The sequence below is a fragment of the Rutilus rutilus genome (assembly GCF_951802725.1).
Source record: "Rutilus rutilus genome assembly, chromosome: 13".
Classification (NCBI taxonomy): domain Eukaryota; kingdom Metazoa; phylum Chordata; class Actinopteri; order Cypriniformes; family Leuciscidae; genus Rutilus; species Rutilus rutilus.
Window position 1 is genome coordinate 22195753 of NC_140218.1, and position 25781 is coordinate 22221533.

A 25781-nucleotide genomic window follows, 5' to 3' on the forward strand; every position below is an offset into this window, starting at 1 on the left:
TACATATCCAAAAATGTTATTATAGTTTGACAGGAGAAAATTACACTTTTGCTGTAATATGAATACAGTCGGTTGATAAAACATCTAACATCATGGAGAAAAACTGGCTCAAAACAGTTATCTTTAAACATTATAGTCTTATGCTGTTAAAGGATAGTTCACCCAAAAATGTTGACAGAATTTTTAGGCGAACTATCCCTTTAAGAGAATGTGACACTATAATGATGGCAAAACAAAGCTGTATTTCTGAAGAAGTGTGATTTGTGTATCACCGCCTGAACCAGTTGGAATGAATTTGCCTGTCTCAATATCTTTTTCCCAGAACTTTGACCTATAAAATAGACCACAGTTTTCATTTCTCTTCTAGAGATGTGTTAAAACACAACCTCAACATCCAAGCGACAGGCAAATTCATGTAAAATAAGTGAGAATTGCTCAATCATGCAAAACTAAAATTTCCATGTGAAATCTGTTGGGAAGCTCAAAGAACATTCATTGTCACAAATAATGATATAATAAACATTGCATGCTGCAAAGATGAATCGAAAGTTTAAAAAGTAGATTTTGGATGAAAAATAGTGTCATAAAAGAGTGAAAAGGCAAACTGTTTTTTTATTTATTTATTTAAAACCAGCATAAAATCAGAGTACAACTACATAAGACTTGCATAGTCCTCCAGATTTCCAAAAACAAACTCTCATTTCCAGACATGCTGTTTTCAGATCAATATCAATCAGCTTATTTATTTAGTATATAGCACAAACTAATTCATTTTATTAGAATGGCCCATATTTAAGGCAAATATTAAATCATAAATTGTATCAACATACAACATCTGAATGACCACATAGAGGATACTATAAAATACGGAATGATTCATTTCCAATAATTAAAAAAGGCAATAATAGCAAAACTTAACCTCCATCACCCAGATATAGTTTAAAAGCAATTAATCATTAATGTTTATGTAATAATAAAACAGAAACAATAAAAAAAAAAATTAACAAACATAAAAGCAATGCAAGTAATATGCTAATATGAACATAATTTTAGTTTATAAAGCTAATTATTCATTGTACAATAAAATAAATAAATAATGAATAATAATCATATTTTGTGGGAGGGGAGGGGATAGTGTGTGGGTCGTTCTTAGGAAGTGATGTCATTAGTGTGCTTCCCCATGACTTAGTCCCATTAAACAATTAATTTGACTGTAATGCAAATATATAATTTTTTATTTTAAATAAAACAATTTGAATTCTTAATGCTTGTTTGACATTTACATTATACTGTAAAAAAAGACCTTTATTTTATTGAAAATTATCATTTTCTGAGACATGTAGAATTTGTCTCTGCGTCTTGTGACATTTTCTCTTTCTGACAAAACATTATTATAATAGTTATGTTTTTAAATGTTATAAATGTATTTCAAGTCACAATGACACAGAGTTATACTAAACATACATAATCTACTCTCTATTACAAGTACATCAGTTTGCTGTAATATGGTTGAAATAACGTCGGGTTAGCATATGTACTTTGATACTTGGTATTTTAAATCTAATCTTTAAATATTTTTTTCAAAAGGAACAAGTGTACAAATAGCACATTTTCATGAGAACGACCCACACACAGAACTAAACGTAATAGCAAAGTTTTCAGTATCTATTTTGCAGCTTGACCAAACCTTTCAACACCTGAGGACAGATATAGTATGGCTTGAGATCCTCTAAAAAATCTCACGTCACACCATTTAACATCTTAGACATCAATTATATGTCATCATCTGTACTAAAGATATGATTCAGGATTTAATGGTCTATAACAGAGCAAAGCATATCCTTAATATATTCAGAGAAAAATATAAGGCAACTAAGACAGTGTACACAGCATATTTGTAGGCACATGAGTTTGGGTTTTACTGCTACTCTCCAACACTGAAAGAGCCAATACAAAGAAACAAAGGCAAAACTGCATTTAAGGAGAATCATCAACTCACACATACTGAATCTGGTTCCAGCTAAAAGAATCACAGAATGTAACATCAGTCCAGATTATTGCATAGATCTTAGTGCACGGTGGTCTAGTCGAGCAACAGTTTTATATGGTGAAAACATCTGAACTGGTGAGATATTTCATGATAATTGCTCAGATATTTTTGTGAAGGATACTGCATGGCTGATCTACTGACTATTGTGACGTTAAAAGCCTGAATGTATTCCAGAGCTCGATGTAGAAGAATACTTTCCTCTATAATGTGTTTTAATATGTGTGATATTCAAACTGATGGGTGTGTAACTTGCCTTTTAGATTCATGTAAACAAAGGAGCAAGATAGCAGAAATTATGCATTTAATAAATAATATTTATATTTAATATATTATCATAATATTTATATTATAGGTAACACTTTACAATTTACAACATCAGTTAACAATGAGCAATATACATTTTTAAAGCATTTATTAATATAACTCTGTTGATGTTACTTAACAAAAATGTCCATGTTAATGTTCGTTCACGTTATTACACGGCTCTGTGGAATGCTTGATTCTGATTGGTCAATTGCGCCATCCAGCGGTATGTTATTCACCGATTACAACTGCTGAAAACAGATAACACAGGCTCATCTGGGTTACTGAAGTCAGCAGCAGCTATACGCTTGCTAGGAACGTTTTTTCTTCGTGGTTGCATTTGGCGAGCTAATAAAATATTAAAACTCAGTCAAATCCATATTTTGTGTACAGTTATTTTATTATGCCATCCAGTATCTTGGACTCGCTCTCTCATTTCATACAAATGCAGCTGCTGCCATTTTGCAACGATTGTTTTGTACAATGTTGGATTATAAGATACAAACAGGTACGATTTTAAAACGGTTTCATCTGAAATCAATATAATCCATAATTATTTATGTGGCAAAATGCTGTGTAATAAGTGGTATGAATGACTGTATACCGTATCTCTTAAATGTCTGTCTAGTTTGAACTTGCCGACCTAGCAACTGCTCTCTCTGCGGAAGCTTTTAAAGACCTGATCAAATATTTCAACGAAGATCAATATTTCGTGTCTAATTATTCACTTATGTGGCAAGTAGCCGTGTAATAAGCGGGATAATGTACATCCAGTCGGTTGTTATCTCAGAATAAACCCCGGACAGGGTGATTCCTTGATAACAACCAGCTGGATGTACATTATCCCTTACTTAACAGACTTAACTAAGATTAATAAATGCTGTAGAAGTATTGTTCATTGTTAGTTCACATTAATGTTAACAAATGAAACCTTATTGTAAAGTGTTACCATATTATATGATGATATATTTTATAATATTATTTATAATAATATGCATTATTATATATGGTATTCATCACACTGTAAAGAGTGTGACATCAGTTAAAGCTAGTGAGGAAGACTATGGAGCCATGCCTTGGCAGTGCTGATGAAGAGGGCACAGCTAGTCCTGCTTTAAGACAGCATATAAAGCACCAATACTTACTCTTTGGGAATCTGAAATTCCACACTCATCCATACTGTGTAAGAAAAGGTGACCAGAGACTTAAAAGAGTGACTGGTTCACAAAGAAGCTGAGAAACCAGAAAGACACAGGGCTGATCATCATCTAACTTCTCCATTCATCTCTACCGCCCCTTCTTTCTCTCCATCAGGCTCCAGCTCATCCTGGATGTCATCGGTGTTTCCTGAATCGCTGCTGGCCACAGAGCTGAAGGAGGGCGACTGTCTGCATTGGAAAACAGAGGACATGAACATAAATCATTAAAAGCCTTTGTGGAGATTCATACTGTTTTACTTTTACTTTTACATTCTCAGTTTGGTTTCATTTTTAAAGTCACCATTAAATCAAAATGGACAATTCAAAATGTTTAATCATTATAACTTCCCCCCCCTCTTGCAGTGACTTCTCTTCTCTGATGATGTTTACTGCCGTGAGGGCGGGACAACCTGTCACTCACATGACATCACAGCAATAGCAAACCACAACCGTCCAATCAATTCCCGATGGACAAAACCCAATTTCACTTGGATATACGTCACAATAGGGAAGAAAAGTCTACCACAACTTCCATTTCATGCTGACTTTAAAGTTTTGCTAAAACTAAGATACGATTAAACCAACCTGCCGGTGGGGGCTGTGCTTTGGATGAGCCTCCGGCAGGTCTCCATCTGGACGTCCAGCCCTCTCTTCATACTGCACATCTCCATGTACTCATGCAGGTGTCTGTTCATGTCACTCTTAGCCGTGGCCAGTTCCAGCTGCGGGAGGAAGATAGCGGGTTTTGAACTCAAGTAAATATCAGCTGAAACGTGTCATTCACAAACGTTCTCTCACCTCAATCTCTCCGATGGTGTCCTGGTACTCCTGCTCTCTGGTCTTAAAGATGGATTCTGTTTCATTTATGAGGCTACCTAGACTTCGATCCTGGCGGGATAATGCATTATGTATTATTAATATTCTCAGGAGTCAACAAACATTTTGTACAATTGTACAGCCAGTAATGGTCAATATTAGTAAGACAGCATATTTAGCCACAAGAAACATCCAAAAAATACATAGACAGCATTTTTTGGCAATTCACTACCATTCAAAAGTTTGGGTTCTGTAATTATAAAAAATAAAAAAACGTTTTTCAAAGAGGGCTCTTTAAGGCTGCATTTATTTGATCAGATTCAGATTATTTAATTTAATGCCATGTCAGCATTCAAAGCTATTTTCATGGCAAAAATTAAATTACAAAAATACAAATATCATATAAATACAATAAAAACAAAACAAACAAAAACAGCAAGTCATATTATACAAGATTTTTTAAATTAATATATGATAAAAAATCCAAAACCTTTTCAGGCATGATCTTATTAAATATGTCCTTAAGTGAAGTCCAGGACAATCCAATAAAATATGTTTGACAGATAAGGGAATCTTACAAAACATACATAAAGTTGGGTCTTCACCTTTAAGCAAAAAAGCATGGGTCAGACTTGTATGACCCATACAACATCTGGTGTAGACCACTTGATCAAGTCTAGTTTTAAGAGTGATAAAAAGTCTGTTTGTTATTTCCGGATGAGTTTCATACAACTTATTATTTTATTTGATAAAAAAAACATTAAGACAGTAATATTTAAAATAAACGTTTTCTATTTGAATATATAATATATATATATATATATATATATATATTTCTTATTATTTTCTTTTTATTAGCAATGTTGAAAAGAGTTGTGCTGCTTAATATTTTTGTGGAAACCATGCTTTTCCCCCCAAGATTCTTTGATGAATAGAATGTTTAAAAGAACAGCATTTATTTGAACTAGAAAGCTTTTGTAACATTATGTCTTTAATCTCACTTTTGATTAATTTAATGCATCCTTCCTGAATAAAAGTATACATTTGATGGTCAGTAAAATATTTACTGAGTATTTTAAATACTTGAATACTTAAATAAATATATAATTAAGTTTATATTAAATGTATACGTATAATGTATTTATAATTAAATAATTACCAAAAAGTACTGAAGATATCACACAGAAATAAAGGTTGTATTTTAGCTAATATGAGTGTGATGCTTCTTATGCTTGCGAGTGAGCATTAACAGAGTTGTTGCCTACTGTATTTAGTTTAATTTAATTGGGTGCTTCCAGTAGCTGCCTATATAGACATTACATGTACATTACATTTGAATCATTTAGCACTTTTATCCAAACATGTTTGCTGACTCACCTGCTCCTGAGGTTCTCCGTGAGAGTCAGATGCGCAGGACACTGTTGTGCCTGTAGCAGCGGAAGAGGTGGTGAGACTGTTGTAGTTACTGAAATCCTCCCAGAGCAAAAGAGTCTCCCCCGTCTCCTCCCACGCCAGACTATCACAGTCATCGTCAAACTCGAACGTTTCCCGCCTGCCAACAAACCAATTAGCTGAGCAACCTCTGCGCACAAGACAGGCAGCAGACACAGACGTGGAAGAGAAAAGAGAAGGAAACGAGGAGACACAAGGAGAAGAAAAGGAAAGGAAAATCAACAGATCCACAATCTAAAGGATTACAAACAAAAGATAACAAACAAAAGACTATAATACATAACATAGAACAAATGAACATAAGAAAAACAAGTTAATATCTAGATTTTAATTAAAGCAATTAATAAAAAAAATGGTAATAATAGTAATTTAATATAAAAATAATATAAAAGAGATCTCTCTCAAATAGGAAAATACACAGCACACAAAATGACCATGTTCCCCATATGTACACAAGATGGCAGTAAGTGATCATTCAAAAGTCCATTCTCTATACTTTTGCAGCATTTTGTTTTCCATGTTATAAACCCTTAATGATCTTACGAACAACAAATGAACTAAACACTACAATAATAATAAACATAATAATAATAATACATTTTTTTTTCTCTCTCTCTCTCTCACACACACACACACAACCATCAGAAGGTACCCTCCAATGCAGTGGTTCTCAACTGGTTTGATGATGGGACCCACAATTTCTCATGGTCATTAGGCCGTGACCCTATATATATATATATATATATATATATATATATATATATATATATATATATATATATATATATATATATATAGGTTTTTTTTTTTTTTTTTTTTTGTGAAAAATTATATATATAACTTACATATTCTGTTTTGGTTTGGTTATGTTGGATCTATTCCCTGCATGTGTATTCTGACCGAGGGTGCGTCTCAATCAGATCCCTAGTTCAGTAGTCAGGGCATTGACAGGGAGTCAGCCATATTAAGGGCTGTCTCAATCACAGAATACTTTCAAAGCACTAAAAAGTTCACTACGTAAAATGTCCCACAATGCACAGTGAAAACCAGGGAGCATCAACGCTCACTATGTTCCCTTAATGGAAGTGCTGAAGCTCGAATTTGACGAGAACAACACGAGATAGATGTTCAAATATAAACCATTATTTAATTATATTTCAGCTGGATAAACATACATTGCTAGACAGGTAATGAACAATCTAGCTAACATTTATAATGTATTTACAGCTGAAATGTTACACATGTATGTAACAAGCAAAGTATTTATCATAATCTCCTTAAAAATCATTACAAGTAATGTCAGAAAGATATCAGCTCTGCTGTTGTAAATACCAGTAATAATGTTGTACAATGAGGACGTAGTCACGTCGCCGGAAATAGAGCCATCAGTGTACCAATGTGTGGTGAGCCAGCATCCTTTGCGTCCTTACCAGTGCCGAATTCTTGAACCAAATTGACTGATTCACAAGCTCGGGAGCTGATTGAGACACACCCCTAGTTTCCTTGTGTGTGTGTGTGTTTGCGTGCACCAGTTAAACACTAATTAAGTTCACCTGTTGTTCATTTAGTTCCCTTTGTTAGCTGTGTGTATATATAGCCCTCATTTTCTGTTCATCCTTTGTCTGTTCTCTAGTCAAAGTAAATTGCTTGTGTATGTCTTTCTCTCCTGTGTTTATTCTGTGCTACTGAGTGTTTAATGCGTTTCTATTATTTTGTTTGAACTGTTAAATAAAGAGATCCTGCCTCCTAACTTCCATGGTATTTTTTCCATACTATGGAAGTCAATGGGGATTATCAACTGTTTGGTTACCCATTTTCTTAAAAAAATATTTTGTGTTCAGCGGAATAAAGAAATTCATACAGGTTAGGAACAACTTGAGGGTGAGTAAATGATACTGATTTTTTGGGAGAACTATCCCTTTAAACTGAGTCTGACAGAAGAGTCAACAGCTTTCGTTCACGTCTTTCAAAATTAAAGTCTCGATCCAGAAAAAACATGTTTTTTTGACGGTACACCCACTCAAAACAGTCTTGTGACCCACCAGTTGAGAAACACTCCTCTAATGACTATGAAGACTCACAGCTGGTTGAGCATCCTCTTCATCTCATCAGTGATATTGAGAGAACCAGGCATGTCCTCCTCACAGTGAGCAGAATCAACATCAGTCTCCAGTCTCTGCTCCTCTGATTCACCCTTACACTCCTTCCTCCTACATACCGCCATCCCCTACAACACACACACACATTCTCTGATTGCTGAAAGATTCAAATTGCATGATAAGCTGTTATATAAACTCCCATGTGCTGCAAATCAAATTTGAGCTCCAAATTTGCACAATGTTCCAGTAAATTGGAAGGTATCATCAGAATCTATTGAGAGTAAGTTTCCGTACCCCTTTCTGCTCGGGAGGAGCTCTGGATGGGCTGCCGTGCAATATCATGCTCATGTCTTCCGAGTTCCTCTGCTGTGCCACGTCACACAGCTTGGCTGTGATGTCGATGCGTCTGCAGATGTCCATATCAACCGTCATGGCTTTCTCCTGGATTTTAGTGTCCAAGTCAGACACTTCCTATACAAAAATGCATGATAATGAGACATTTCAGACGTAATCCGTCATGCATTGATTCAGCAGAAAACTGGAACAGGAAAACACACCTCTCTTGCTTTATAAAAACGTAACATAACATACTTAAGCAATATTACATAGAAATATCATGCAAACAGCCCTGTGGTGTGAAATATCTTTTTTTAAAGTACAAATGCAAATATTCTACACAGCCTCAGTTAAAGGCACAATATGTAAGATTTTTAGATTAAAATATCCCAAAACCACTAGAACAGTATTTTGTTGAATTGTGTACTTACATTATACCAAATGTTTCCAACAATGTTCAGAACCAGAGAAATCAGTAATTTTAACAAGTGTAATGGCCCATGTCATATACACACACAATAATATATGATTAGTTGCAGGTGAGCAACTGTTTGGATAACTTTATCAGGTTAGTCTTATTGTTTGAATCTCTTGTTTTTACCATGCCTCAGAGACAACACTATTTTGTCGAGTGGCTAACAGCATAATCAGAAAGAGCTTTATTTGTAATAACAGTAATACAGCATTTTCTCCACCATACAATATATTTTAAAATTAACTGCATGCCATTTAACAACACAAGTCATTCTGCTTTTATTAATATGATATTCTAATATCGATCTAGCTTACTGCAATGTGCAACAAGTGTCTCATACCAACCACCAGTCGAATGCACAGAGTAACATTAAAATAATTTCAACACACTCAAACATATTTTTAGTTTGATTGTTTTGACCAAGTTTAACAGCGCTGCGTTACCCCACGATTTTAATTCGTCAGATAAAGCATTATAAAACAGCAACGTAAAATGTCCCAGGCTCTCGACCCATACTACAGAAATATTAATATAACTTTAATACATTGGCTCATTCATGAACACAATTCATGAACACACGAGTCCCGTCGCATTGCTTTCCATCGGCTGTGGAGGTGAAGACCACAACTCCCATGATTCCACGCTCATTTACGGCGTCATCAAGCTGTGCCTGTGTTAATGTTATGAATAAGCGACCTCTAGTGACGGAACTTACATACTGTGCCTTTAATATTAGATAATAAAAACTGCATGATAATAATAAAGTTAAAATGTTAAAATAAAATGTTAAGCAGCACAAGTGTTTTTAGCATTGATAATAATAATAATAAGAAATGTTACCTGAGCACCAAATCAGCATTTTAGAATGATTTCTGAAGGGTCATGTGACACTGAAGACTGGCGTAATGATGCCGAAAATTCAGCTTTGATCACAGGAATAAATTACATTTTAAAATATATTAAAATAGAAAACAGTTCTTTTAATTTGTAATAATATTTTGCAATATTACTGTTTTTACTGTATTTTTAATTAAATAACGGCAACCTTGGTGAGCTAAAGAGACTTCTTCAAAAACATAAAAAAATAGTAATGTTTCCAAACTTTTGACAGGTACTGTATTATATAATTATATTATTATAGAAACGTGTGCATAAACAGCACTACACTGCTTTGTATGGGTTAGTAAGCATTACAAAAACCTCAAAGGCAGATAAACTTCTCTAAACTCAGATGGTTGAGCTTCTTTTGAAATGCTTTGTAACAGTGTGCATTCACATTAAGGAACATATTATCCAGGGAGGCAGCAGTCAGCTGTGCTTTATTACTGGGACTCAGCAACAGCTACTCAACAGTAAAGAACAATATGCATCTGTTCCAGGGCCAGAAGCCTAACTGCTTCATTGCTTATTTGTCCACACAGATCTATGGGTTATCTATTCAGTCTAATGCCAGAGCTATTTACCTATGGGTTCATCTTCATTTCCCTGAAAGTCAATCTTGTAATCTTTATTAATCTCTCACAGCTGCAGTCAAATTACTTTTAAATGAAGTACTGTTGTAAATGGATATTTGCATGTTTTGCATGTCTTTAGTAGTGTGCAGAAATTGATACCAGATAAAGCAGGACACTTACATCATGAGGCATTAGGCTCTTGAAGACCACCAGCTCTGTTTTAAGACGATCCATCTTCTCATTCAATTCTCCTTGCAATGCTTCAGACGACTGAACACTCTGTAAGGAGAACATTTAGAAAGTTTTGCTGTGCACTGTAAAAAAAAATTAGTGGGTGAAAATGAAGGCAATAGTTTGCATGGCTTTTTTTAGTTGAATATATTTACTTGATTATTTTAATGAAATGTTTTGACTGAACTTAATGTTAAGTTTCCATGCTACAAAACTACAGTAATCAAGCAACTCTGGTTGTTTTTTTCTGCATAATTTACTTGGTCTCAAAATATATTTTTACAGTGTGGGTGGGGAATTTTCTTCCATACAATAGAATTACCTAAAAGCTAGACATGCATCGGTGCAGATGTATGGATGTCAAGCATCAACACAGTCACAATGTAATAGGGCTGAGATCTCACCTCCTGTAAAGTCTCCACCAAAGACTCCATCTGCTGACGTTTGGAAACCTCCTCCTCCCATCTGGAATACAAACACAATAACAGATTGTACTTGAAATAAATGTGCACAGTTTGTGTGATAAAGACTTGATCTGGAGTCATTCAAATAATTACATTACAAATAATTAGTGGCTCAAAAGAGGATGAAAGTTATTTAAAATAAAAATGTATTTACCATTTATTCAAAACTGCTTTTTAAAAAACGTACAATATATAGTTGTATACAACAAGTACACAACTCTACAAAATCATATGTATGTAAAGGTTTACCACAAAAGTATGTTTGTTCAGTTACATGTATTCAAAAGAGACTTGAGAAAAACATCACTATCCTCCCTCTGCCACTGACCATTGAGAATCTTCCTGATAACTTTAAAACTCCCCGAAAACACTAGCAAGCTCCCTTTAAATCACTATGGAAACTGTAGTGCAAAGCAGGATATTCAAAAAAAAGCTTAACTTTTGCAGGAGAAATGCTTGAGGTAAATTATTGTGCCGGTTTCTTTGCTCTTGTTCCAGAAGCAGTGTTTAACAGCGTCTGATTAAAACAAAATCTATTCGGCATTACCTACACTGCTTTTCAGTGTCCGTGAATCTATGGCGTTGTTACTACTGAATCTTCTGTCACGTGATGTCTAAAGATTTTATAATTACCCGAGTTATAATTGTGAATTCGGCATCTATATTGAATGTGATACACTAAAATGATTGTACACTGCGGGTAAAATGTATTTATATAGATTCCTCGTGCGACGCATTTAAATAAACATACAACAGTCAACGGAGTCTGATTCACAAACAGATGATTCTTATGAACCAGTTATTTTAAGTGAATCAAACACGTATAACGCAAACAGTGTGATCCGATTCCCATGCAAATGTGCCAGTTCTTTCTGTGAATAGTTCAAAAAGTCCAGACCGGTTTAAATCAGTCTCGACAAATCCTTCACTGAACCAAATCTATCAATGCGGTCACTGAATCAATGTCACTTAATCATTTTGTTTGGTCCATATCAAAATTAAGTATGTTTTGGGTCAGTATAATTACCGGATGACTATCCATATGACGATGTCTCGTTAAATAATAATAAGAATAAGAATAATTCATGCACCAGAGGTTTAAATAACCACCTGTCTACTGCAAAGTGTTAACATGCTGCGGAATTCCCCGTCAGATTCTGTAGTCAGTTATGCAGTAAGATTCCTCATCGGCTGGATTAAGGGATGACAGCTTCTCTTGTTTTATAAGATCCCAATCCTTTGATTTCTCACATGCTCAAGGGATTATAGACTCCATTAGTCTTACACTTGCATTGTGTGACGGTCCAGACATCAAGACACCTGCAAGTGCTGAATCAACATGACAAGATCCAGAAGGGATCATCTGTTTAGTACAAAGAGTTGTACTTGTTATGTTAAGCTGATCTGTAGGCCAGGCATGAAAAGCATGTGGAGGCTGTGGATCTTCAGTGAAAACAAGAGGAGTGGAGAAAGTTCTCAGGGTATAAAAGTGTGAGTGAAAGTGCAATCCCATAAACATATAATACACATAAACTACCGTTCAAAGGTTTGTGGTCGGTGAGATTTGTTCAGATTTGTAAAGAATTCTCTTATGCTCACCAAAGCTGCATTTATTTATTTGAATTTTTTTTATCCCTGTAATGGCAAAGCTGAATTTTCAGCATCATTACTTCAGTCCTAGAGTCACATGACCCTTCAGAAATCATTCTGATATGCTGATTCACTGCTCAAGAAACATTTCTTATAATTATAAATGTTGAATACAGATGTGCTGCTTAACATTTTTCTTGAATTGTCTTTTTTAGGATTCTAAGATGAATTGAAAGTTCAAAAGAACAACATTCATTTTTTTTAAACAGCTATCATTTTTTGAGAAAGACCGTTTTATTGGTTAAGGAGTAGCCACAGGTAGATGAGAGTCAGAAATCTAGATCCATATAGAACTGATCCAGGTGTGGAGATCCGTCATGGATCTGACTGTTCAGACAGTGCAGGGTCAGTGTGGATCTCTCTGAATGTCACTGGGATCCAGTGGAGCTGACTAGACAACAGCTCAAGGTCATGAGAATCAAACTCCTCTCATTTCCTCTGCTGCAGCATAGACTGAGCTTCCACTTCATCCAAAAGACACTGAACACAATATAAACGGAAACTCTCACAATGGCATGAGCAAATGTAGATGAATACTGCACATCGAAAGCTTGTGAATGCCCACCTGGTCAACAATAAGCACAGGATTAGATCTTTTTAATGAACTGCTATTTATGAAAAGAAAGATGAGACGCACCACAAAATGAAGAGGCGCTTTCTTTGTTCTTCACTATATGCCATCACTGTACACATTGCTGTGAATTCTCCCATTGTGTGAGATCGGGTCGGTCAATTTAAATACACATTGTTCAGTTTATGGGAGAGTTCAAATGAATTGAGCCAATGTTTCAAAGAGCTATTATGAGGAAAGAGAAGGACAGGGGTAAATCTGTTACAGCTCAAAAGTTCTGTGTCCCATTGTAATCTTAAACTGCTTCAAAAGTGTACAAATGAATAAGGCAGAGTGATAACGTGAGGTGACCGTGAGGGGGTTCATCATGATAGCACCTGTGAAGAGCATTATGTCCCACATAAAGACACACCCTTTTTTTTCATTTGTCCACCACCTCTGAAATGCCTGAAGTGCAAAGAGACATCATCTCACCTAGTATTTACTCGAAACAGGAGCTCATCACAAAGATCAGATGAGACCACCAAAGAGCGGAATCTAGAGAAGACCACCAAACTGATCTAAAGTGACATTTCATAGGTGAAACTTCAAATAAATGCTGTTCTTTTGAAATTTCTATTAAACAAAGAATCCTGAAAAAATGTGCAGTATCCATGACAATATGAAGCAGCACAATGTGCAGTATCCATGACAATATGAAGCAGCACAACTGTTTTCAACATTGATAAATAAATAATATGAAATATTTCTTGTTGAGCAAAAGAGACCTTATTCAAAAATATTCAAACATTTTACCCACCCCAAACTTTTGAACGGTTAATGCATATAAGAGCAGAATAATATAAGCACAGAAATTTGTATCTCAGGAGAATACTATTGCCCCCTTAACATATTTTGCAGACAGAAATTGTGGCAAAATGCAGAGAAAGCTGCAGTCACGAGCTGGTATGTTAGGTATGTAAATGACCTCTTTTTAAATTCTAAACCAATCCCAAAGTGGGACACCACCTATTCCTTTACATGTTTTCGGGCATTTTTTTTTTTTTACGTACAAATAGTTAACGGTGAAAACAAAAATGAGCTATCTTTTATTTATTCCATAAATTAGTTATCTAAGATTTTCAGGTTAAAAATATTGATTTTTTTTTTTTTATCTATAAGGTATACAAGGTTTTATGGTCACATTGTTTATTTTATTTTATGTTCATTTTTCAACACCTCTTTCCCTTCAAACACTTAATTTTAGGGTCCTGCAGTGTAACAATTTTTTTCAGTTTGAGATGAAGTATACATCATGCAAACCACCAAAAAAAAGCCTTTTCTGCACAAACTAAAATTTCATTAAACTCTCTTTCCAGCAGTTTTTTTTTTCAGTGTCTGATTTTGTGATCCAGAAGGTTCCCAAACCTTTTCAAGCAAACGTGTAGATGGAGTTGACTGATGTTTCTTGAAAGCATGTGCTATGTTAGGCATGTAAATAAGTACCCTTGCTTTCTATATTTGTCTGTTCTTTAACCACTTTTGTTGAGGAATGTACCATATTCTGTTCATGGACATTCATTCGCAGCGCATTAAATGTCAAAAAACAAGTATATTTCTGCTTAATTTCGGAAGATACAACCCATTTGTTAAACTTTCACTTGAGACACTGATCTCTGAACTCTGCTTTGATTTTTTTTATACGGTTCAGTAAAAGTGTTCAAGTGATTTGATCAAAGAGGTTTATTAGCCATTTTAAAACAATGGACTGCATTGCAATTGGAACTCCACTGGTCAATAAATCCATAAAATGATAATGATTCACAGTCAAAACGAGGTTGGGCGATGGTAAAAGTGAAATTTCAACAATATTATTATACTATACAGACGCTGCTAATCAAATGCCTTTGATTAACAGATCATCAGGAAGTGTGACCAACTCGATAAAAGCAGAAGTTTGGCAGTTTGCTGGTCAGGAGCATTCAGGTGTGTGTTAACTCAATGACAAGGAGGAAAGACATCAACAATCTTAGACAAGAAATTGTTGCTGCCATCAATCTGAGAAGGGTTATACAGCCATTTCCAAACAATTTGAAGTCCATCATTTTACAGTGAAGAAGATTATTCACAAGTGGAAAAAATTCAAGACAACTGCCAATCTGCAGGAGTGGACGTCCCAGCAAATTCACCTCAAGGTCAGACCATGCAATTCAGAGAAATTGCAACAAAACAAAACACAAGACCTACACAGGCTCAGACTCTACAGGCCTAAATTAACATGTTACAGTTAATGACAGTATGATTAGAAAAAGACAGGTTAAGAATGGCATGTTTGGAAGGGTTGCAAGAGAAAGCTTCTTCTCTCTAAAAAGAACATGGCAGAACAGCTTAGGTTTGCAAAGTTGCATCTGAACAAACCTCAAGACTTCTGGAACAATGTCCTTTGGACAGACAAGACCAAAGTGGAGATGTTTGGCCATAATGCACAGCTCCACGTTTGGTGAAAACCGACCTCAGCATATCAGCCCAAACACCTCATGCAAACTGTCCATCACGCTGGATTTGGGATTGTTTTGCAGCCAAAGGACCTGGGCATCTTGCAGTCTTTGAGTTTACCATGAACTCCTCTGTATACCAAAGTATTCTAGAGTCAAATGTGAGGCCATCTGTCCGACAGCTAAAGCTTGGCCGAAACTGAGTCATGCAACAGGACAATGATCCCAAGCACACCAGCAAATCTACAGCAGAATGGCTGAAAAAGAAAAGAATCAAGGTGTTGCACTGGCCCAGTCAAAGTCCAGACCTCAACTCAACTGAAATATTTTAGCAGGACCTTAAAAGAGCTGTGCATAAACAGATGCCCGCAAACCTCAATGAACTGAAGCAACGTTGTAAAGAAAGCGGGCCAAAATTCCTCCACAACGATGTGAGAGACTGATAAAATTGTACAGAAAATGACAAGTTATTGCTGCTAAAGGTGGTTCTACTAATCATAAGGTGTACTTAGTTTGTCACACATGGCTTCTCCATTTCGGCTTTATTTTTGTTAAATAAAATATGACAGTGTCGTAATTCATGAGGTTGCATTTACCTAATTTTAAGGCCTGCTATAGACTAGTTTTTGTATTATGTCCTGATACTTAAAACCATAAAATTCAAAAGGCTATCCTTTATTTTTCACATGACTACTATGATGAAATTGTTAAATACTGAATTATAAAACTGTAGCTCAGTCTCTCTAAAAACAAATGTAAAAATAAGCCTTTTAAAATAAAATGAGGGCCTCGTGCCAGGTCTATTTTAGGCATTTGGACTTAGTGAGCTCATTAATTCCTGTACATTATATATCCTGCCTGCTGCTGGATAATGACTCGCATGCATTTCCTTTTAAAAAACAAGAAAAATCCAATGATAGCTGTACACAGCAAATACACAAAATACTGCCGTAAATATGCAATATTCGTGGCCGAACATACAAAAAAAAAAGGCTTTCAGGCTATATACTCCATTTCATTTTAGTGATGGAACATTAGTCTGTTTCCTGTGCCAAAATCAGCTCTTGGCAACGTTCTTCTGTCCTAAACCCTCTGACCATGAGCTAAATGTATTTGAAAAAAAGGTGATGCTTACTTGAGGGTGGACAGTTTTAACTTGGACCAGTAAGAAACCAACTAAAACATCTCAGCAACTGCATAGCAACCACCCACATCACTCTAGCATCAGGACTGACTTTTACAATATCCACATGTTAATAACTTTCCAAAGTCAAAATCATGTTTATTGCCTTAGAGAACTACCGCTAAATGAAAATCCTGACATTATGTGCAAAGTTGACCTACATAACGATCAGTCTCAGACAGTCCCGTGGGTCTTCAGTAGTGCACATCTGTGTCCACACCCAGGACATCAGAGGAGGAGCGAGCTGCGTTTCAGATCGATACGGAGCTCTCAAGACACATGATCTAAACCCCTCCCTTCCGTGGCACAGGGGGTCTACACATAAATCAGGACAAAAAGCAACTCTTGTGAAAAAGAAATGGGTTTAATTATATTGAATGTACACTTGTATATTTTAAAAAAAAACTATTACATTCAGTTCACACTTAAGTATATTCTTTTAAAGTACATTCTTTTCATAATAAGTTCTCTTTTTAAAAGCATGTTAAAGTGTACTTCTTTTTCACAAGGGAACAGTCAATACCCAAACCAGCATGACAGTCAGGCTTTTATTAAGCATTTGCGTCACCAGGGCTTTTGAGGTTCAGTTTTTAAATGCATAGTGTCTTGGCTGGCAGCGTCTACTCAATCTGTCTGTACACTAGATGGACATTTACAAACCCGCACAATAAACACAGTCTCTCAGAAATCTATTTACCACATAATTGACAGCAATCTGGCAGAAATAAAATCTTTTGAAAGTCAATCATGTGCATCATCATGAAAAAACTTGCTAGCTGAGGAGAAAAAGCAGAATAACTTCTTTCAGGAAAATTGACAAGCCTGAATAATTTGTTAGCATCAATAGCCCATTGATTTATATATAAGTCATGTATATATAAGTGGCGCACACGGTTTGGACTTTCTCTGCTTGTTTACAATACAGGGGTAAAAGTAGGGCTTTAATTTGGAGATATGAGGTTTCTGCCCGACACACATATATACACACACACACACATAAATATTCTGAAGTTTTAAAACAAAAATGTACCTTAAAATATGTCTTACATTCAAGAATAAAAAAATAAAAGGTTTTATTTCATACCAGTTGATAGCTGTTTCTTGGATGTGTTGTGTAAAAATGTTCAGAATGTTCTAGTGCCCATGATTTTGGACTCCCAGCATGAGTGGGGGGGAATAAGTGATTTCCTGCCCAGTGAGGCAGCACTACCTAAATCATTTTCTGCCTGGAGAGATGATCTCACTTTGCTGCAGGCTTACCTCCTGTTCACTTGCACACCAGTGATCCCTCATACAAAACATCCCCTCACATGCAGCTACAGCCAACATCCCTGACCAGAACTTTACAGCCCGACTCACACGGGTCAGTGCAGTGGAGAGCATCTGCTGGGGTTATAAAACACCTTCTGAAAGAGTGTGTTCCTCAAAGTTGTCATCTGCAGAATGCATTGCTTTTGTGCTAAAGATTTATAACTTGAGTTGATTTCATAAAAATGAATCATAAAGCTAGAGCTCAGAAATGATAAACTGACTCCCAGCACAAAATTCATGCTGGACTGATAAATATGATTTAAAGTCACCATTAAATGTGTGAAAATGGAGGGCATGAGGACGGGGCAACCTGTCATTCACATGAACAAATCACAATGATACAGCGATCCAATCTATTCCTGATGGACAGTAAAGTCCTGCACTAGTTTTTCTTCTTGTACAAGAAGCCATGTCACTCATATACACATCATCACAATAGCTAAGAAAAGACTATAATTCTCTCATGCCTACTTTAAATAGTTCTCTGTCTCATATTAGGCAAAAAGGCACAATCAATCCAAACCGATGCCATAGAAATGGAAATGAATCTACAAACATGACACCAATTAAAATATTATGCAACACCAAAAGAGACTTCTAGTGCTCTCGGTTTACTTTGGGTTAGTTTCTTAACAATACAAGAGGAAAACATTTATTGAGATGTCCAGAACAGTTTAAGAAACCTGAATTTCTACAAAGGATTAATCAGACAAAGAATTCCAATGGAATGGGAGGATGGGTGAAGAATTCGCACAAAACTCCAAGGAGTGGAGCAGAATGACTCCATTCTCTAGATATGCAAAGCTACCTAAAATGTTCAATCAGTATTGGGATGATCGACGGAAAATGAAAAGTTGCGATTTTCTAAGCCTATATGACTAGGAACTACTCTCATTCCGGCGTAATAATCAAGGAACTGTGCGGCTGTACCATGGGTGCAGCAGGCGTAATGATATGACGCAGCGCCTGAAAATAGTCCCCAGCTCGGTAACTTCTTCCAACGTGACCGGGACTAAGTTTGTCTAACCTATTAGACCTATTTTCAGGCGCTGCGTCATATCATTACGCCTGCTGCACCCATGGTACAGCCGCACAGTTCCTTGATTATTACGCCGGAATGAGAGTAGTTCCTAGTCATATAGGCTTAGAAAATCGCAACTTTTCATTTTCCGTCGATCTTAGTACACGGTTTAACTACAGAAGAGTCAAGTTTTAAATAGGAAAAATATTGAAACTCTTTGGTCATTTTGAAAGAAATGCTACTGGACTCATCAGAATCAATGATCTGTGCTAAGCTATGCTAAAAGTGGTACCGTCAGACCCGGAGTTCGGCTGAATGGATTCTAAAACGGTAAAACTCAACTGTTTAACTCTGGGGGAGATGTAAAATGAGCTTATTTCCGAAAAAAGTGGAGTATCCCTTTAAATAACACTAGACCAAACATTAAGCTGGTTGCCAAACAAATGCTTCATTTATAAACCGGTTTTATATTTGTTTAAATGATTTCCTAGGAGACAGTCTTTGCATATGAGCTTGATGCCACACTTTCCACCTGTTTCGGATCGCATTTAATATACCAGACCACCAACATCCATCCTAACCCACCGGCTGCTGTGACACTCTATCTGAGGGCCAAAACAAACATGAGATGACAGCAGAGCAAAGAGTTAATTTTGTGTTGGGCACTTAAGGAAAGACAAGTCGAACATAGGGTATGACCAGGGCTTGACATTAACTTTTTTCCTCACTAGCCAATGTGGCTAGTGTGGTTTTCCAAAGTTACTAGCCACACAGCATTTTTACTAGCCACATTTTTGTTGTTGTGAAATTACCTGATAAAAGTGGACTATGGCGTACTAAAATTGACTTGAACTAGATTTACAACCCTTTTAAATGTAAAACCATTGTTACATCCACCCAAATCAAGACTACATAAATATATAACAATACAGGTCATTATCATTAGCTCTGATAAGGTTGTGTGTAAAGCTCCTTTTTTTAAATAAAACCATGTATTAGCCTATATGTTGCCACATTGTTCCACCGGCATACGACATAACTCCAGCAGGGCAGCTATGCTGTCTCTTCGAATTCTTTGTTGTCGGTCACTAGCGACAATACTCATTAGGGCTGTCAAAATTGCTCAAAAATGACCTTCGAATATTCCCTCTAAAAAAAAACTCATAGCTTATCTTCGAACTATTCGAACATCTGGTTGCACATTTTGTCAATGACGCGCATTACGTCAATAACAGGACAAATTAATACAAAGAGACATAACTACTTGTATAGGTAGTTTCATTTAAGTTTAAACATATTTGACAACGTATTACCTACACGAAAACAAGTAAATCAACTAATGGCCAAGACCGCAGACCTCACTCACTCTCGCTCGCTCACTCGCAGGCACTCTTTCTCTCTCTCGCCCTCCCTCAAGCTGCGTTCACACCAAACACGAATAGAGCGTCTGGCGCGAGTGTAAAGACGCGTTTACGCGCGTCTGGAGGTCTTGCGGCATGAATGAGGCGTCACGCGCTCTGTGCAGTTTAAATGAACAACAACAATAAGCAAATGTTGAGTGCTGATCAAGAGTTTTGTGCAAGCAATTTAAGGTCGCGACCTTTATATAGCAGGCTTCATTCAGTGATTGAAACAAATATTATTAACATTAATTGAAGTTTTACAGTATAGAACCGACATTGAACGCTCCGAGCGAGCTGTGCTGTGGTAAACATGGAACTTTTCCTTGACATGAAACGGTAAATAATCAAACCAGTGGAAGCCTACAGTGCATGAAACTGCTGTATCTAACCTACCTTATTCATGCAATATCTATTCAGTCAGTACAGTAGCCTACACTTCAGAAATGTTTCTGTTTAACGTTAAATAAAATGATCCCTCAGGCAGCGCGCCCACTCGCAAAGCAGACAGCCGCGCCTCTGCTACCGCGGGCGTTTTTCCACATTCGAATATTTATTTTCACCTTCGAAATTCTGTTTTTTAAAACTATTCGAATATATATTCGAATTTAGAATATTCGTTGACAGCCCTATGGGATTTGTAGTGTCGTAGTGTCACACTTATTTCAGATGCCTTTTGAAAAGACTACAATTATTCAACCCGCCAAAGTGGCTAGTTGGAGTGACTGCGTTACCCGCCACGAGCAAAATCCACCCGCATTTGGCGGGTTGGCGGGTGTTAATGTCAAGCCCTGGGTATGACTATTTACTCAAGCATTTATCAAAGAAATAGCCCATTCCTAACAGTATTGCAAGCTTAGTAAGCACTGAATAATCTAAGGATACAGACACTCTTTATAAAGTGGGGTTTCCACCTCACTCAAGACCTGGAAATGAATCATTGTGTGGCTCATTTGTCCACTTCTTCTCACAGACAGTCCACTTCTGTTCTGGCAGATGAGAAAAACATTTCAAGACCTTCTATAGGCAGACTATTATATTACTATTACACCAGCCACTGAAACAAACTATGATAACAACACAGCCAAGAAGAACAGTCTGGGGAAACAATTCAGGGTTACTGTAGATATTGTGAGAAAACATGTCTGGGGCAAGATGACCGGAAATGCCTTAAAGTTACAGTAACATATCGGTGTTGAGCAATGAATGAGTCCCTCCCCACACTAGTGCTCGGAGAATCGAGGAATTTGACACATGTTTTGTTCATCACTTTTCCAGCAGTACACACACACAAAATCAAGCATCTTTTAGCAACAACAACAGGGAATGTATCCTCTAAATCAACATGTACTGGATCATTCCCACCGTCAATGACAAAAATAAATGGTTGAATCAGCCTGTGAATTGAATGACACACCTCAAAAAGTCTAACAGAGAATATGATCAGGGGGAAATTCCCAATGTATGAACCAAACCCACACAGAATGGGTGGGAGTGTATTACGTGGACTAATGGTCCCAAAAGGTGTAAAGAGAAACTGTAAAGAGATTCTACTGAAGTTCTAGGGCAGTTCCCACAGACTCATATTGAATGGGAGGATTTTGCAGAGATCCCCATTTGGAAGAGAGAAAAAGCTAATGTTTCTGTCTGATAAAATGTCACCCCTGCTTTCTCGGGTTTCATATCCAAACTGGACGCTTTGTAATAAGATGCTAGAGAACATACAGGGGTTACTGATAGAGCCTTACTGTTTAGACACTATGAAAAACCTATGCCCCAGGGACAGCCATATAAAATAGAAAGGAAACACACAGTCTTGTTTACTATGAACACACAGGGGGGAAAAGTTCTTGTTTTTGAAAGGAGAAGGGTTATTTTTGTTGAAAGTTTTTGATAATCAACCCAACTAACAAAAATATGTTGCTGTTCTCATTAAGATATAAAACGCTATTGTTTTCTGAATGTTTAAAATGTCCAGTTTGTTCTTGTGATTGTATAGTGAAAAAAATACATAAGGGAATGTTCTATTCTATCATTTTGCCAACATTATGGGAACATAACTTTTAAATGTTCTCTGAACTTTCTGAAACAAATATGCAGTAATGTTTAAACAATGTTAGACGAACATCCAACTAAAATGTTACAAAAGAAACCCCCGTTCCATGATGTATAAAAAAAAGTTTAAGAAATGTTCCGTGTAACTACAAGGTAAAAAAATATTTTCATGATTTGTTATCACAACTTTTTATCTTTTGTCAAATCAACTTAGATAACTAATGTGGTGAAGATAACATATAGGCTACTATTTTGAGTTTCTGTTTATTAAACCAATCTTCATTGTATTAACTCAAATTTTTTATTCCAATGAACTCAATTTTAAGGCAACCAGAAACTTGCTTTTTTAAGTTAAACCAACTATTTGTTTACAGTGTAGTTGTGGCCAAAGTACAATAGTTACTGTAAAAAAAAGTCTAGGCTAATGGTTTTAAATGTCAAACTATTATACATTAATATGGCATCTCCAATTAGTGTATCAAGCTTTCATTTTGTTCCACTTATTTATGACATTGGTAACTAACATCAAGTCACCAGAATTTTGTTGAAGTAACCACCATATTTCCCCTGAATTACAAAAATTACTGATAAAGAAATGAGCTTCCTCACTTTTTTTGCAGGGCAAACACTTGAAATAAGCTCAAGCTGGACTTACTTTCTTCTGTACTCGTCTCTCTCGCGCTTAACTTTGGCCAAAACATTGTACAAGGCCCTGAGTTCAGGTGTTATGGTGTCAATCTGAACCCCGACACCGTCTGGATGAGTCCAGGACACTCCAGGCCCCTGATGAGTCTCGAACCGTCCTCCGCATCGGGCGGTGTGCGAGAAACTCCAGATTTTACCGGGGAGTCTCGATTGACACAGTGCGTTTGAATAAGGCAGTTCGAGGTTCGTCTGGACCGCTTTATCCCGGGAAAACAGCAGTCGGTACCGGGATTGCTCCTGGGCGTGCTGCAGCTGGATTTCCAATAACTTATTTCTGCGCTCTAATTCGTGGACTTTGGAAAGGAAGCAGCGGAAGCGGAGATTCAGTGTTTTTAACACATGAATGTTGGAGCCAAAATCGTTTCTCAACGCGCTGGTTGCCATGGCGCCGGACCCGCTCCCAGTCGCACACGCTTCATTCATAGCGAGAGGAGCAGCGGATTCATTGAACAGTATCGGGTTGAGAAGCGGGTCTGGAAAACGACGAGGTAAATCCATCTTTATCCGTGAGCAATGTTTCTACGCATCAAACTGCAGATGCTGTAAAGCAGCATACGTCACCTCCATGCTCTCGGACGCAAAGGTGCACTCCCTTTATCTAATATCACACAAGTAATAGGCCATGCTCGCGCTTCTAGCGGCCGGATAAAGCGCAGTGACGGGTATACATTTTATGAACTCTCAGCTGCCCTCCTACCATCCGCTGGTGATGAAATGGGCTGGTTGTTGGTCTCAACTTGCCGTAGAGACTCAGGTTTCAGCCCAGTCTGAGCATAGCCGCAAGGAAAACGGGAGGAGAGGAAGACATATCTGTCTTATCCGCCCTCCAGTAACAGTCGCATTGGATACCGTGTCTTTAAGACACGCCCCTTCAATTTACATATTACATGAGGGGCGTGGGCATACACACACACACACACACACACACACCCCTGAACAGTAGCATTTTAAAAGTATTTACATATTAAATATTTGGCGTCTGTATAGCCTACAGTGTTCCTGTGATAAAAGAGAACTTTGTTTCTGATCTTGACAAATATGATACTGGGGTCATTCCAACAGTAGGCTACTTTCTTTGAACTTTGTACATTAAAATAAACAATTAAAGCAAATATTTCTAGAGAACACTAAGACATATGCTGTGATCATGCTTCGACAATTTTCTTTTTTGATATTTTTTATAGCTTAAATATAAATTAATTAATACTCAGAGAATCCACTGCTAATAACTATACTTGTGTTTTTGTGCTTTTCCTTTCCCACCAAAAGGATGTCACTTCCCAGAGGAAGGCTTTTATTAGTTAAAGCAATATAACATTAAGTAATATTGTCATACATTGAGTTGATAATCAATGTACAATTTTTTTTACAAAAAAAAAAGTTTAATTTTGATTATAGAAAGGAATCCATGAAAAACCTCTCAAACCCAAGTAGTGAACAAATGCACCCCCTACATTTTCTTAATGATGATTTAAAGAGCAGTAAGCGATTTGTTGAAAGTAGATCGGGCCGAGCACTAACATACACTTGTAGCCAATCAGCTGTTTAAAGAATCACGATTAAAGAATAGAGGAGATAGAGCCTTTGCTATTGCCGGCCCTAGGCTGTGGAACAGCCTTCCGGTATCAGATCAGCACAGTCTTTAACTGTTTTTAAATCTTCTCTTAAAACCTACTTTTTTTCTTTAGCTTTTAATTCATTGTGAGCTTCTGTCATGAATGTGTGGTTTTGCCTTTGTCTTTTTACCTTGTGTTTTGTTCAGCTCTTTGGTCAGCCATGTTTGCTGTTTTTAAAGGTGCTATATAAATAAAAACAAACTTGAAACTTGAAGGGGCGTATATACTCATTAGAGGGGAGGTACCCGTGTTGCATAAGGCTTGTTCGACTTCATGCAGCTCTGCGCAGACCGATCGGCGGCTGACTTGAAGTTTTGTCCGACTTGAGACAGCGCCGACAACACGTGACTGTGACGTATGGTATCAAAGTACCACAAGACCGTTTCGAGAGCAGCTGGAGAACTCACCCAGTGCAGCTTCTCAAGAGCTCTGATGACGACACAGCTGTTTCACGATTGGCCGGATTCACCGCATGACAACGATCACATGTGTTTCATGTTTATTCTCACACCTTTAGTTCCACTAAAGCTCACAAATCAGTTTTTATAACAGTAAACACTCTTTTTATGTAGTCGCAATGTTATATTGTGTCATATTTATCAAAATAAAACTGATAAAAAAACATAGACCCCATTTCATTGATAGTATAGGCTTATGTTGAACTTTATTCTTGTACAAACAGACACTGTATTAAGCAGTACATAAAGTATTGAATTAAAATGTCTCTGAAACATCTGTGTATTTGGCAAATATTGCATTTATTCCACTTCAGCTGTGGTAAAGTATGCTAACGCAGTGCGAGAGTCACTACGGGAAGCAGAAAGTGTCCGACTTCATGTCTCCATTTTCAGCTCCTCCCCACCTGCACTCTCGCCGATCAGTTTGAATCACCTATAGCTTCGTCGCCAATGATGCA

The 25781-nt window shown here is 36.8% G+C and overlaps 1 protein-coding gene across 2 annotated transcripts; it reads right to left on the reverse strand.

Annotated features, from left to right (window-relative positions):
- Window positions 1-614: 614 nt before the first annotated feature.
- On the reverse strand, window positions 615-24004 carry iffo2a (intermediate filament family orphan 2a). Of its 2 annotated transcripts, none has more exons than XM_084427444.1 (9): window positions 23200-24004; window positions 10820-10880; window positions 10365-10463; window positions 8214-8390; window positions 7902-8047; window positions 5746-5920; window positions 4351-4440; window positions 4138-4274; window positions 615-3741 (listed from the first exon to the last, which is right to left on the reverse strand). In XM_084427444.1, exons 1-9 carry the CDS (start codon window positions 23745-23747, stop codon window positions 3618-3620), a joined length of 1557 nt encoding a protein of 518 aa, XP_084283570.1. In that variant the 5' UTR covers window positions 23748-24004; the 3' UTR covers window positions 615-3617. The 2 variants fall into 2 exon arrangements, with proteins under 2 accessions (XP_084283570.1, XP_084283569.1); XM_084427443.1 differs by having other exon boundaries at window positions 5746-5950.
- Window positions 24005-25781: the final 1777 nt, after the last annotated feature.

Excerpts from the sequence above, each read along its gene's own strand:
- iffo2a (XM_084427443.1), bottom strand. The coding sequence starts at position 23,747 with ATGGATTTACCTCGTCGTTTTCCAGACCCGCTTCTCAACCCGATACTG. Across the intron at positions 10,464-10,819 it reads TGGTGGAGACTTTACAGGAG|AGTGTTCAGTCGTCTGAAGC; the intron begins GTGAGATCTCAG and ends TTCTCCTTACAG. Across the intron at positions 4,275-4,350 it reads ACACCATCGGAGAGATTGAG|CTGGAACTGGCCACGGCTAA; the intron begins GTGAGAGAACGT and ends TTCCTCCCGCAG.